The sequence below is a fragment of the Rhineura floridana genome, chromosome 8 (genome assembly GCF_030035675.1).
Source record: "Rhineura floridana isolate rRhiFlo1 chromosome 8, rRhiFlo1.hap2, whole genome shotgun sequence".
Lineage (NCBI taxonomy): Eukaryota > Metazoa > Chordata > Lepidosauria > Squamata > Rhineuridae > Rhineura > Rhineura floridana.
This window is the reverse complement of record NC_084487.1, coordinates 17967327-17982856: the sequence shown is the minus strand read 5'-3', so window position 1 is coordinate 17982856 and position 15530 is coordinate 17967327. Positions and strand designations below refer to the sequence as shown.

At 47.2% G+C, this 15530-nt stretch overlaps 1 protein-coding gene across 1 annotated transcript in view; it reads left to right on the top strand.

The window, feature by feature from the left end:
- Positions 1 to 4815: 4815 nt before the first annotated feature.
- Positions 4816 to 15530, top strand: part of IAPP (islet amyloid polypeptide) — a 29669-nt gene continuing 18954 nt past the window's right edge. Inside the window, exons 1-3 of the mRNA XM_061582695.1 lie at positions 4816 to 4891; positions 6279 to 6375; positions 6560 to 6697. Of these exons, the coding sequence (XP_061438679.1) occupies positions 4882 to 4891; positions 6279 to 6375; positions 6560 to 6697 (245 nt within the window). The 5' untranslated portion in view covers positions 4816 to 4881. The remainder of the gene's footprint in view (positions 4892 to 6278; positions 6376 to 6559; positions 6698 to 15530) is intronic.

Sequence of the window (15530 nt, the reverse complement as noted above, 5' to 3'; positions counted from 1 at the left end):
CAGACCAGTTGCTGCCCCATTGTCCTTACGACTGTCCCATTGATCTGCTCCCCAGAGCCAAGATTCCCGTGGGCCGGCTTTATTCCCTGTCAGAACCCGAACTGGCAGCCCTCAGAGAGTTCCTCGACAAGAACCTGCGCCGAGGGTTCATTCGCCCTTCCACGTCCCCTGCAGCCGCCCCTGTCCTCTTTGTCAAAAAGAAATGTGGGGAACTCCGGCTGTGCAATGACTACCGCGCCCTCAACCAGATTACAGTTCAGAATCGCTACCCTCTGCCCCTGATCCCAGAACTGTTAGAGCGGCTGCGGGGCGCTCGCATTTTCACCAAACTAGACCTGAGAGGGGCCTACAACCTGGTGCGTATGCGGGAGGGCGATGAGTGGAAGACGGCCTTCCGCACCCGTTATGGGCACTTTGAGTACACCGTGATGCCGTTTGGCTTGTGCAACGCCCCTGCCGTCTTCCAGCACTTCATGAATGACATCTTCCGGGACCTCCTAGACCGCTTCCTGGTGATCTACTTGGATGACATCCTGATCTACTCGTGGAACCCCTCAGAACATAAGCAGCACGTTCGAGCGGTGCTGCAGCGCCTGCGGGAGCACCGCCTCTTCGCCAAGCTCGAAAAATGCGCCTTTGACCTCACGACCATGGATTTCCTAGGCCATCGGATCTCGCCCTTGGGTATCCAGATGGACTCCGCCAAAATTGAGACCATCCTCCACTGGGCCACTCCGCGAAGCCCCAAAGATGTGCAGCGCTTCTTGGGCTTCGCCAACTATTACCGCCGGTTCATCTCCCACTTCTCTGAACTCACCACACCCATATCAGACCTGCTTCGAGGCAAAGAGAAGTTTGTTTGGACCGAGGCCGCTCAACAGGCCTTCCGGCGCCTCCAACACGCCTTTACATCTGAACCCATCCTCCAGCAACCCGACCCTACCCGACCGTACATAGTGGAGGCCGATGCATCGGATAAGGCAGTGGCAGAGGTCCTACTTCAGCCGGTGGGGAGCAAGCAGTCCCTGCTCCCCTGTGCGTTCCACTCCCGGAAACTCAACGCTTCGGAACAGAACTACACCACTTGGGAGAAGGAGTTACTGGCCATCAAAGTAGCCTTCGAGACCTGGCGTCATCTCCTGGAAGGGGCACGCCATCTGGTCCAGGTACGAACAGACCACCGAAACCTGGAGCACCTGCAAAGCGCCCGACGGCTGAACCAACGCCAGATCCGGTGGTCCCTGTTTTTCTCCCGGTTCCAGTTCACGGTCACCTACCTCCCTGGCCGCCGAAACACCCTAGCAGACGCGCTCTCTCGCAAGCCAGAATACCGAGCCGAGCAGGTTGATCGCCCCCTTCACCCAATTCTTCACCCAGAGAACTTCGCCGCTACCCACCAGCCACAACCCCTCCTGGACCGGGTGCAGGAACAGCAGCAAAAGAACCCCTACGCCCTGGCCCAGCAGCGAGAGCTCCAGTCAGGGATCCCTGCCCGGGACAGCCCCTTTTCCTTGCAGCAGGGCCTCTTGTATCACCAGAACCGGTTGTACGTTCCCCCGGGAGCTCTGCGGGGAGAGGTGCTCCACCTCTGCCATGACAGCCAGCCGGCAGGGCATTTTGGAACGTATAAAACCCTCCACCTGGTCCTACGGGATTTCTGGTGGCCCCGGGTCCAAGAGGACGTCAAGGACTATGTAGCGGCCTGTGATACCTGCCAGTGAGCCAAGAGCCACCCCGGCAAGCCCCCGGGGCTCCTGCTCCCACTGCCTACCCCCCCGGGCCCTGGTGCTCGGTCTCCCTGGATTTTATCACGGACTTACTGGCCTCCCGGGGAATGACCACCATCCTCGTAGTCGTAGACCTGTTCACCAAGATGGCCCATTTCCTCCCCTGTGCCGGCCTACCCTCTGCCCCAGAAACTGCGCAACTGTTCTTGACCCAGGTTTTCCGGTTACACGGCCTCCCCGACCACCTGATCTCTGACCGAGGAGCCCAGTTCACCGCCTGGTTCTGGCAGGCCCTGTTTCGGGCCCTGAACGTCCAGATCCACTTGTTCTCCGCCCACCACCCTCAATCAGATGGACAAACAGAACGTACCAACGCCACCGTCGAACAATACCTGCGGTGTTACACCTGCTTCCAACAGGACAATTGGGTGGATCTGTTACCGCTGGCAGAGTTCGCGTATAATAACTCCGTGCCTGCCTCCACGTGCCAGACCCCGTTCTTTGCCTCTTCCGGCTACCACCCCCGATTCTTCCCCTCAGTGCGACTCCCATCGCCGGTCCCCGCTGCGGATGTCATGCTGCAGGAGTTGCAAGCCCTGCAGGCAGTCCTGAAGGAGCAGCTGGAGCAGGCCAAGGAAGCGTATAAGCGCTTTGCTGACCGCCACCGCCAACCAGGCCCACCGCTGAAGGTAGGGGACCGGGTATGGCTCTCGACCAAATTCCTGCGTTCGCAACGGCCGTCTCACAAGCTGGAGGCTCGGAACGTAGGTCCCTTCCGGATCACCCAGCAAATTAACCCGGTGGCGTTCCGGCTCCAACTCCCTGCCTCCTTCCGCATTCACCCTGTCTTCCATAGATCACTGCTGACTCCCGCTCTCCCGCCTCACCCCTTGGGTAGTCAACCATGGCCCCCGCCGCCGATACAAGTCAACGGGGAAGAGGAATTCGAAGTGGCACAGATCCTGGACTCCCGGTGGCATCGTGGCTGCCTCCAGTACCTCATAGACTGGCAGGGGTACGGCCCTGAGGAACGCTCATGGGAAGATGCGGCGCAGGTGCATGCCCCTCCTCTGGTCCGGCGCTTCCACCAGCGCTACCCGGATAAGACGGGCCCCGGCGGGAGGCGGAGGGTTGGTCGTGGGGCGGGGGATAGTGTCATGGCTCCATCAGAGGACTCCTCAGATGAGGACAACTCGGGAGTAACAGCAGCAGACCCAGGAGCAGCAGGAGACACGGAGCCTCCTGAGAATCCAGCTCCTTCTGCCCCTCAGCTGCAGAGCACCCCAGGGACAGCAGAGGCCCTGCAGCCAGACACAGACAGTGAACAGGATACTCCCCCCTCACCTGCAGAACGTAGACAGCAGAAGGTCAGGCAGACGAGAGGCAGGCCTGTCTCCTTAAGGCCCAAACGCTGAGGGCTCACACCTGCTGTCCATCCTGCTCTTTATAAGGCACACCTTGGCTGCAGCTTGTTGCTGACTGCAACGTCAGGCGTGGCTTTGTGTAGACCTAGTTTCCCTGCAGCATCTCTTTGACTGACTTCCTTGGCAATTGATCCCAGACCTCCACTGACCTCGCTTCTGGACTTCTGACTCGGCAAGTACGCTTCAGATAGGCCTGGCAGATTTACAACCCGACTGCTGGCTAAGGACTTTCCTTCCCTGCCAAAGACCCAGGAATTTCCAGCCCCCCCCGACACTGCTGATGCAGTATAGAGCACACACACACACACACACACACACACACACACACACATATCCAGGGGGTAAGAAATGGGATCCTGTGCAAGTTTGCTGAGAATGGATTGATCATTTGCATGCATATCGAGTTCAGTGGGATTTACTCCCCTGCAATCATGCTTAGGATAGGTGAAAATGACCACAGGAGATGGGGAGCAGAGGAGGAGGAGGAGGGAGGGAGGTGAGGAAGGGCAGATGGGAGGAGGGGGATGGGAGCAGGCAGGAGGGGAGGGGAGAAGGACAGGTTTGATCATTTGCATGTTTATTGAGTTCAGTGGGATTTACTGCTTAGGATAGGTAAAACTGATCAGGGGGAAGGAGGGAGGGCTAGAGTGGGCAGGGGTGGAGGAGGAAGGAAGAGGGGAGGGAAGGAGAAAGGGAGAGGAGAAGGGAAGTAGGGGAAAGGCAGGTCTGATCATTTCCATGCTTATTGAGTTCAATGGGATTTACTCGTATGCAATCATGGTTAGGATAGGTAAAACTGACCATGGGGGAGGAGGGGGGAAGGGGAAGGAGTGGATTGGAAGGGGGCAAAGGAAGGGGGAGGGGAGGGCAGGTTTGATCATTTGCATGTTTATAGAGTTCAATGGTATTTACTCCCTTGCAATCACGCTTAAGATAGATAAAACGGACCATGGGGAGGAGGGAGGGGAGGGGAGGGGCAAAGGAAGGAGAAGGGAAGGGGCAAGAGGGAGGGGATAGGAGGGAGGAGAAGGGATGGTGGGTTTGATCATTTGCATACTTTTTGAGTTCAATGGCATTTATTTCTGTGCAATCATGTTTGAAAATAGAAATGGATTGCCTTCAAGTCAACCCTGACTTATGGTGACTCTATGAATAGGGCTTTCATGGTAAATGGTATTCAGCGGGGGTTTAGCATTGCCTTCCTCTGAGGCTGAGAGGCAGTGACTGTCCCAAGGTCACCCAGTGAGCTTCATGGCTGTGTTGGGATTCGAATCCTGGTCTCCCAGGTCATAGTCCAACACTGACCTGTGGGAGGGGCAGGGAGGGGAGGAGATTGGGTGGGTGGGCACTGGGCAGAGGAAAAGCCCCTTTTCTTTCCAAAAGGAAACATTGTGAACAGTATCATTGCTTTTCAGCCTTCCCCCCACCATTTTATTCTATAGCAGGCACATGTAGCCTCCCAACCAAATTTAAACCAAAGCTGTCCCTGGCCACATCCACACCAGTCCTTTGTTTGACTGTCATGACTGTCTCAAGTGAAATCAAAGTCTGGTGTGTCCCCGATTAGCCAAGCCCAGCAGCTGTGAGTCTGGCTTTTAGAACACTGACAGTTGGTTCTCACTGAGCATGCTCAACATTTTCATTGAGTTCCAGCCAAAATTTCTTAAATTAATTAAAAATCAGACAGGCATTTTGTTAACTTTTAAACTGCAGAAGATGAAGGTCAGAGTATGGGGCAAGGTCAGTAATAGGATTCCATGTACTCTGTGAACATGGCTGATTTTTAATGAATTTCAACAGATTATGAGAACTCTCAGAGAAAAAAGTCCAAAAGGGCTCTGGTTTTTTTCTCTCTCTTTTTTGACTTTGAACTCTCTATTCTGTTTGACTGTTTTGTGTATCACCATCAAAATTGAGAGTGTTGTTAAGCAAGCGTTTCTGAGTTCAGGACTATAAGTTTTGTATGGGAAGCATCAGAATGGCATGGGGGTATTTTCAATTTAACACTGTGGAATGTGAAAAATCCACGCTGGCTATAGTATACAGCCACTCTTGTGGCTGTATAATATATAGATATAGATAAGAAAGATACACACACACACACACACATATTTAGATACACACATTTTCAGGGCCAGCTCTTTTTTTCTTCCCTTATAGAATTTCAATCTATATGCATTTCTGTAACTCTTCGCCCTGTAATTTCATTTCATTTTGCTCACTTCCGAATTCCTAAAAATTCCATTCTGTTGCCTTGTTTAGCTGTAGTCAACACCCATGGGGGGGGACAGTTACCCACGGCGTCATATTAGAACTCTTCTCGAAATGCTGGCATCGGTTCTGGTGTTGCAGTATCTTGCCTTATTAGCATCACTTCATGAAGGCTTCCTGAATTGGCTTGGCTAAGATTTACTGATGTGTGAATGCAGTGATGACCCATCAGCCTCTGCTCATTATTGGGGCACTTTCTATCTATAGGGAGAGAAGTTAATGACAGAAGCTTCCCCTCTCTCTCTCTCTCTCTCTCTCTCTCTCTCTCACTCTCTCTCTCTCTCTCTCTCTCTCTCTCAGCTGCCTGATGTCAGAGCTGAGAAAGCTATGAAGGGTATATAAGAGCTGTATTGCTTGTGAGCAAGGCAGGTGAGGGAAAGGATAATCTGGAATCCGAAGCAAGGGTAGAATCCTTCACGGTAGTTTCTCCTTCTGATACAGACTAGATTTTTTCAGCAACCACTGAAAGGTAACTCAGCTTTTGAGTTATTATTTGGAAACAAAACCAACAAAAAGTATAGAAAAGAGGGATGGATTCTAAAGTAACAGAAACTGGTAACATTTGCCCGGCTTGATTTAGCAAATGGTCAAAACAGCAGTTTGTTAAAACATGTGGGCAAACAAAGGAGATGATTTCTAATTCTTTAAATTGGAAAGGGTGTGTGTTAACTTGTTTCACATACCAGTTGAAAGACCTTTGAAAAAAAATCTGTGCTCCCTGGATTATCATTTCTATTCTCACTGAATATTCGGTGTAGTGTATTTCAGGTACTGCTACAGTGGTCATTCAGTGAATAATGCAAAGTGACCGCTTCTGGATGAAGTTTGTCTTGTATGATACTTTCTTTTTTTCCAGAAACACCCAAAGGAAAGATGCGCCGCCTCAAAGGACCCTTTCTTTTCATCGTTTTGTCTGTTACTTTCAATTCCCCGGAAGCGACGCCTGTTGAGAGGTCAGTAAGCATTAAGTGTATCCTGCTTTTTTGAGAAGTCAAATTTTGTTTTATTGTAGTCTTCCACAGTTTTCTTTTCTCCCCCCCCCCAGGCATAGAGAGGGAGGGGAGAAGGGGGGAGTGAGGAGAGGAAAGGAGAAGTGCAAACAGAAACAGCAATTTTGCTTTTTATCATTATTGAAAGACTTCTCTCGTTGGCTGACGATTTATCTGATGGGACTCCCAGCAGACAAGAGTGGCTCTTACCCATCGTCTCACGAAGTAGCGGCTTCTTGGGAATTAACAGTGCACTGCTCGGAGAAGAAGCAATAAAGCCCAAAAGGTATCAAATTAAATTGGATTGCTTTTGATTCAAACACAAGCCTTACGTAGAGGGACATGTTGCAATTTGCATTTGATTCACTTAGGCACTTTCATTTCTCTTCAATTTCCTGTGATCGTTCATATCTCGAAACAATGCTTGAAGTATTCTCTGGCTGAGCTACCTTCAAATGGTTCGATACACATAATTTCACTAATTCTATGACTACTGTATTTGGTAGTTAATAGGTCTCATTGCTTCTGTGTTGTAGAAGTTTAGCTAGTAAGATTCTCATAGCTTTCGAAGGTTTTTGCCCTCCTTGGATTTATTTCTAAAAAGTACTTTATTAGACTTTAGGATCAAGTATACCACAAATTAGGACTTTTTTAATGTGACGAATTTGACAATGACTCCAATTTCATGTAAATATCAAATTGCATTAAGGATTCTTGTTTATACTGCAAGGATACAAATAGGGTAGAGACACACTTGCAGTTGTGCTCGCTTCAGTGCACCTCCACCTCCATTTTTGGAATGCGGGGACACACAATGCTAGTCAAACACCTCCACCTTTTACTCCAAAACCTCAGAAGTTGCAGCTCCAGCACGTTTTACCTTGAAGTCAGCCTCACACAAACTTCAGAACTGATTGGCCATTAATCCCATTGCCACTCCAGGCGTGTCCAATAAAAACACTTTGTTGTAGGCTCAGGTAGACACAGTGGTTGGCCCAACACTTTGCTGTGGGCAGTCCTAACCAGTAGTGGGGAATGGAAATGTGTCCAGCTGTGGGTAAGTATGTTTGAAACTGCAGCCAGACAAAATGGTCTGGCTGCTTTTGAAGCAACCAGTGTGTCTGCAGCCTATGTATCTGGGGTATCTAATGATTCCTAGTGTTATTTTCTATTGGCCACTTTTCCCTTAAAATCCCTTGAAAAACTCCATTACTAAACAGTTGTCTGCAACTTATCTTAACTACTAAAATCCATATAAAATAGTTATTCTGTTAACAAGTGAGAAGATGTAAGTCCGTTTGGATTATTTAAAACCCCAATACTTTGAGCTTGTAGTGTTTCATGATTCCTATTCACTCATACAGACCTCCCCCCCAGGCCATTTTAATGATTTTTTTTTAAAAAGAGGAGTAATATTTGATATGTGTTCATATTTTGGGGAGCATATTAAATATCACAAAAAGAATCAAGAAATGTAACTCAAACTCTGGATATACTTATTTCGTCCATGAAGATTTTGTTTTGAGTGGCTTTATTGCTTTTGAATTTTGAAGGAGTATATTGCATAGGATTTTTCTTTCCTCCTATTTTAAAATAATAATAATAATATAATTTTCTCTCCCCACTCTCTAGGGAGAGTGTTAATAAGCTTGCATAAAATACTCTTATTATTAAATGTACAGTGTTGTTCATACATTGTACTGAACAGATGTGCAAGGTATCACTACACATATTCAAGTGATTGTGTGAAAGTGTACTCTTGTTAATTTGTACAGCTCAGCCATTGTGTACATAGGCACACAGACTCATTGAACATTACAAGTAAATTACTGTATGAATGTACAGCTCAACTATCTGTGAACACAGGTATGTACACTCACTGGATGCAATGTGTGAATGCCCCTTACATCACAGAGAATCAATGTGAACTGTAACTCCGTGCATGCACTTGCATAGTTCCCAGTGCATTTGCAGTTAAGGAACTATAAATGCCATCTTTTTGTGGAACTTAAAGGGCTATGAAAAGAGCAATTTTAAAGGGTACCTGAAGATAAACAGAGAAAAGTATAATAATGGGTGGCAGGACTTAATAGGCTTCTTAAGTGCCTAGCTAATTTTAGTTAGGGAACAGCAAAGAAATGCAGACCATGTCTTCTGAAGAGACATTATTACCTGTCAGAGGATGATGATTTTCAAAAAATCATGTAGGCAACTGCAAATGCTTGCATGATCTTGACATTCTTTGTACCAAGCAGCTCTCGATTTGAGAGAAATGAAGAGTGAATGCAGATGACAGTTTTTACTAGTGGGTGACTTACAACAGTATGCAAGATATAGCCAAGTGGTGGCTGGCTGATCATCTGTAACTTTCCTCCAAATTGTGAGAAGAATTTTACTGCTCCCTTGGTGAAGGGCCTTAGCTCAGACAGCACACATGTCCTGTGCAAAACAACCCAGGTGCAATCTCCAGGGAGGGCTTGGCAAGACTTACCTTAACATACATGCGCAAACACACATACACAAATCCTCACAACAACCCTGTAAGGTAGGTCACTGTGACATTATGCTATTTGCTACCGGGCAAAGTTCAAGGTTCTAGTTCTGGTGTACAAAGCCCTATACAACTTGGGACCAGTATACCCAAAAGACCGTCTTATCCCTTATATACCCAGTCAATCACTGCGCTCTGCAGGTGAGGGCCTCCTGCAGATACCATCTTTTCAGGAGGTCCGTTCTGTACAACTTAGGAAACGGACCTTTAGTGTGGTGGCACCTACCCTGTGGAATTCCCTCCCCGTAAATATTAGGCAGGCGCCGTCTCTGTTATCTTTTCGGCACCTATTGAAGACTTTCCTCTTTCAACAAGCCTTTTAAGTAGAGACCTATCCCAGTTTGCATCTGTGTTGGAATTGCTTTTAATATTTTTTAAAAAAACCTTTCCCCCCCTAAACAATATGTTTTTAACCCTTTGTATTTAAGATGTTTTTAAAGCTCTTTTAAAGAATGTTTTTAAAGTTGTTTTGTTTTAATGTATTTTAAGGTCTGACTTCATGATGTTTTAAAGTGTTTTTAGCGCTTTTGTTTGCTGCCCTGGGTTCCTGCTGGGAGGAAGGGCAGGATATAAATTAAATAATAAATAAATAAATATCCCTATACTACAGATAAAGGCCAAGAAAGACACCCAGCTCAAACAGAGAGGATACTTTGTATGGTCCAATTTTCTAATTTTTCTAAATCTGCCAGTAGGGGCAGTTCAGAGGCAAACCAGTCAGGGCAGAATCAAAGGTATTGCAGGAGATATGTTGCTGCCGGAGACTGTCTCATCATGCTTCAAGTTTTCCTCTTCTAAGTATTGGCTGCCACTTGCAGGGATGGGGAAACTCGAAGTACACATGACATTATGACACACATTTTTATTTAACAGCTTTCATGCAGAAGAAGGGCTGCTATTTTTGGTAGCAGCCGTATGTTCTCTTGTAAATGGGGAAGGGCTGTAGTAGCCTAGTGGCAGAGCATTTGCCTTGCATGCAGAAGGCCCCAAGTTCAATCCTTGGCATCTCCAGGTAGGACTGGGAATATTCCCAGTTTGAAATCCTGGAGAGCTGTTGCCAGTCAGTGTTGACAATACTGAGCTGGATGGACCAGTGATCTGACTCGGTATAAGGCAGTTTCCTATGTTCCTTTATATTACATGTATATTTATTACACACAGCTGGTATAGCACAGTGGGGAGGAGAGCCTGGCTGGGAGTCCAGAGTCTGTGAGTTCAAATCCCCACTCATGTCTCCTGGGTGTCAAGGGCAAGCTAAAGATCACCCCACAGTGAGTGGTTCAGAGGTCACGTGCCCTGCCACCTGTGCAGCCGTGGGTAAGCTGCATAGTCCCAAGGAGCCCAGTTGCCCCCCAGCTGGCAGTTGCGGACAAGGAAGGGGCTGGTTTGTGCAGCTGTGGCAAGTTGAGCAGGCCCTTGCCAGCTGGGGAGGACTAGCCTCAGAGGGAGGCAATGGTAAACCCCCTCTGAATACCACTTACCATGAAATCCCTATTCATAGGGTAGCTATAAGTCAGGATCGACTTGAAGGCAGTCCATTTCCATTTCCATTGATTACACTGAGTTTTACAGAGGATTCATAGCAGTTGGTCTCCCATCCAGGCACTGACCAGATGCAGACCTCTTTAGTTCAGGAAGTCAGCTACACTATACACAATAGTGGGTATGTGGTGGTTTGGGGCAGAAGGATCTGTCTATTTCGATTCTCTCCGTTTCTCATTTTTCCAACCTTAAATTCAGTTCTCCACACTTCTGTGGCAATTCGGAGATTTTTTTTTTAAATCCTCATGAAAATCCTTCAGCATTTTAGTGCAAATGTTTCCTTATAAACACATTTCTGCATGCAGTTTTTACTAATGTACACATTTTTACAATTTCTCCTAATATGCATTTTTGCATTGGATTTTTACTAATATATTCATTTTTATGCACGCTTTCCCTTAACAGATGCATTCTTGTAAACATTGTTTGATTGGAGTACTGCATCACAAAATTCAGTTAGGTGTGAGTTTTGAAGGATGGCTGTCTTTCAGTTCTCATGTTGTTTCAGAAAGTGCAAATTTGATAGATTCGGCTCTAAATGTGACTGAAACAAATTTCCATCCCTAGTAGTGAGGTGGTGGTGCTGAGCTAACCTCCTGACACCAGCATCACTGCTGCTTACTTATTAATTAATTAAATTTATACCCCACCCTTCCTCCCAAAGGGAGCCCAGGGCTGCAAACATGATAAAGCACTAAACACATTTATTTATTTATTATTTGATTTATAACCCGCCCTTCCTCCCGGCAGGAGCCCAGGATCTTAAAAATAAAACATTGTAAAACCTTCTTTAAAAACATCTTTAAAAAACAATTCCAACACAGATGCAGACTGGGATACGGTATCTGCTTAAAAGGCTTGTTGAAAGAGGAATGAACATAAGAACATAAGAAAAGCCTGCTGGATCAGGCCAGTGGCCCATCTAGTCCAGCATTCTGTCCTCACAGTGGCCAACCAGGTGCCTGGGGGAAGCCCGCAAGCAGGACCTGAGTGCAAGAACATTCTCCCCTCCTGGGGCTTCTGGCAACTGGTTTTCAGAAGCGTGCTGCCTCTGACTAGGGTGGCAGAGCACAGCCATCATGGCTAGTAGCCATTGATGTTTTCAGTAGGTACTGAAAAGACAACAGAGATGGTGCCTGTCTAATACCTAATACCTGGAGTGGGATGGTGAGAATGGGGCCATGTGGTTGCACCAGTGTGACCACCAGTAATCTAGCACTGGTGCAGCTGTGTGGCCCTGACCTCACTGCCATGCTACCTTAGCCATGCGCAGGTAAGCAGCAGTGGCACTAGTACTGAGAAGATGGCTCTGCCCCACCACACTGCATCTGCCAATCATGTGCCTTCAGACCATGCTGGGATGTGTCTTGTAATGTACACCTGCAGATTAGGACTAGGACAATGTGGCATCCCCATACTAAGGAAAACTGTAGAGCGCACTCTATTGTCACCTGCATAAATTCAAATGATCCCTCATGCAATCCTGGAGAACGTAAGTGATTAATGAGCTGATTGGTGGCCTTGAACTATAATACACCTGCACATGAAGAGAAACACCTGCGATTTTAAAATGTCAGCAACTTCTTTGCAAAGGTGATGATTAAAAAAAATCAGCAAAACTTCCCATCTCACTCCAAAAATCCTCTATGATCTCCTTACAATGGGAGCACAGAGATAATAATAATAATAATAATAATATTTCTAGGCCGCCTATCTGGCCGCACAAGCAGCCACTCTAGGCGGCGTACAAGATCAAGTAAAATACAACATACAAACTACATAAAAACCCAAGAACTACAATATAAAATGAAACCGAACCCACCCATAGCTAAAACCAATAAAATTAGGCTACCCCAGGGATCTTGTAGGCCTGCCTGAATAGCCAGGTTTTCAAGGCTTGGCGAAAACTTGGCAGGGAGGGGGCATGGCGAACATCATAAGGGAGAGAGTTCCAGAGGTTGGGGGCCACGATTGAAAATGCCCTCTCTCTGGTCCGCACCAGTCTAGCTGTTTTGACTGGTGGGACTGAGAGAAGGTCTTGAGTGGCTGATCTCAGGCGGCATATTTGTTGATGCTGGAGGCATTCCTTCAGATAAGCTGGGCCGAGACCGTATAGGGCTTTAAAGGTTAGTACCAACACCTTCAATTGGGCCCGGTAGACAACTGGTAACCAGTGTAGATCTTGTAACACCGGAGTGATGTGATCACGGCGACGGCTGTTCGTAATCAAACGTGCCGCCGCATTCTGTACCAGCTGCAGTTTCCGGACCGTTTTCAAGGGTAACCCAACATAGAGCGCATTACAGTAGTCTAAGCGAGAGGAGACCAGGGCATGTACTACCCATGGGAGAAGATGGACAGGCAGATAGGGTCGCAGCCTCTGTATTAGATGTAATTGAAACCAAGCTGCCCGGCTCACTGCCAAAACCTGAGCCTCCATGGACAGCTGGGAATCAAGGATGACCCCGAGGCTGCGGACCTGGTTCTTCAGGGGCAGTTTTACCCCATTGAACACCAGGTCTAAAGCTCCTAATCTTTTCCTGTCTCCCACGAGCAGTACCTCGGTCTTGTCAGGGTTTAGCTTCAGCCTATTTCCTCCCATCCATTCACTTACTGACTCCAGGCACTTGGAAATGGTCTCCACAGCCAACTCTGGCGAGGACTTAAACGAGAGATAGAGCTGGGTGTCATCCGCATATTGGTGGCACCGCAGCCCAAATCTCCTGATGATGGCTCCCAGCGGCTTTACATAGATGTTGAATAGCATGGGGGCAAGGATAGAACCCTATGGCACACCACAATTGAGAGGCCAAGGGTCTGAGACCTTATCCCCCAATGCCACCCATTGATGTCTGTCTGAGAGATAGGAACGGAGCCACCGTAGAACAGTGCTCCCTATTCCCATTCTCTCCAGACGATCTAAAAGGATACCGTGGTCGACGGTATCGAAAGCCGCTGAGAGATCCAGGAGGACGAGGAATGCATGTTCTCCTTTATCCAACGCTCTCCTTAAATCATCCACCATAGCGACCAAAGCTGTTTCAGTTCCATGACCAGTCCTGAAGCCAGACTGGAATGGATCCAGATAATCTGCTTCATCCAAGTGTGTCTTTAGCTGTTCGGCCACCACTCGCTCGATGACCTTGCCCAAGAATGGAAGATTAGAAACTGGGCATTGCATTGTATGTTAGTAGCTTTCAGCAGTCTAAAGTATAACTTGTTCATTTTCTTCTTTTTTGTTACATAAGAGCCTTTTACTTATAATATATAGTATAGCCCATCCTGGATAGTACCACCCCAAATTGTCATTACATCAGTGGAGGCTGGTGGCTCCGATGTCAGTGGGGCACTGAATCCATTCCAGGTTTTAATCTGAACTTTCAGGGAGCTATCCAACCTTGGACAACTCCTGGAAAGATCGGACTAAAACCATCAAAGCCACCAGCCTCCACTGGACTACATGCTGAAGTAATCTTTCATGTGAAGTACATCTATATCTAAACCATGACCGAGTAGTTTCAAGTCTGATCTTGTATCCTGCTAAATAACTATTGAAAGCTGAAAATTACACTTTTCCTGAAACCAGATCTTACAGAAATTGTGTGGCTCTCATTGAAAACACAACTTTGCTTCTCCTACCTTTGGCTTCCTGGAAATGCCTGATAAACCAGAATGCATGGATGATGTGATTGAGTTGCAACTGCCCCTACCTCTGCAAATGTCTGCCAATGAAGTGGACTAGGGGGCAGGAACTCACAATACGATGATAACATTAGGAAGGACCATGGCTCAGTGGCAGCACATCTGCTCTGCATACAGAAGGTCCCAGGTTCAACCCCTGGCATCTCCAGGTAGGACTGGGAATGTTCCTATCTGAAACTCTGGACAATTGCTGTCAGTCAGATAGCTTACCAGTTGCTGGGAACTGCAGGTGAGGAGAGTGCTGTAGTGCTCAGGTTCTGTTAGAGGGCTTCACATGGGCGCCTGGTTGGCCACTGTGAGAAAAGGATGCTGGACTAGATGGGCCACTGGCCTGATCTAGTAGGCTGTTCTTATGTTCTTGGATGGACCAATGGTCTGACACAGTATAAGGCAGCTTCCCATGATCCCATGACATCTTTTGGTTTAACAGAATGGGTCAGAGGAGAGAAGAAAAATTGCTACTTTTGACTGCGGCCAGACAATCTCCATTATATTTCAGCCTCAGTAAGCATATCCTGCTGATTTTTTCTGTGTGTTTTATGGTCTGCAAGCCACAACAAATGTCCCTAATTCTTGAGCCAGCACATTTCCTAAAAGTTCAAAGTACGTCACACACACTGGGTTCTATTCAGTTAAGTTAGTCATGCCTGTTAACTTCAGTGAGTCTACTCTGAACAGGACTAGTATTGATTATCTCAATAGACCTTGCATCAGTCCTGTAAAGGAGGTAACTAGTTACAAGTACCACAAGATGTGGTGATGACCATCAACCTAGATGGTTTTAAAGGTGACTGAAACAAATTCTTGGAGGATAAAGCTATCTGTAGTTACTAGCAATGATAGTCATGTTCTTTCTCCAGTACCGGAGGCAGTCTCTCACACATTGCAATTTTTGTGATGGTATTTACTGAGCTATTTACTGTGGCCTTTCATGGGCACCATAGGAGATGCTAGCAGGTACACTGGTGGGGATCCCTGCTCTAGAGACCAGGCGCTCAGGCAGTTGAAGAATCTGTTTCTGGTAGGCTTTTCTCAAGCCTTATATGTGTTAGAGTTTGTTCAAAATTAAGTAGTGTGGTCACCATCTTTCATGTAAAAGACTACAGCCTACAGCATGCTACCTACCCATATGGATCTCTTGATACTCAGTGTGGTGTAGTGGTTTGAGCGCTGGAGTTCAACTGGTGGGTCAGAACAGCAGCATGGCCACCATACAAATATAGAGTAAAACAATATTTAAAAAGTGGGTCAGCAATTGCATGTGTGGGCTAAAGATAGGAATGGGGGGGAAATTTGATTCAGCTCACATTTAAAGGCAAGCCTA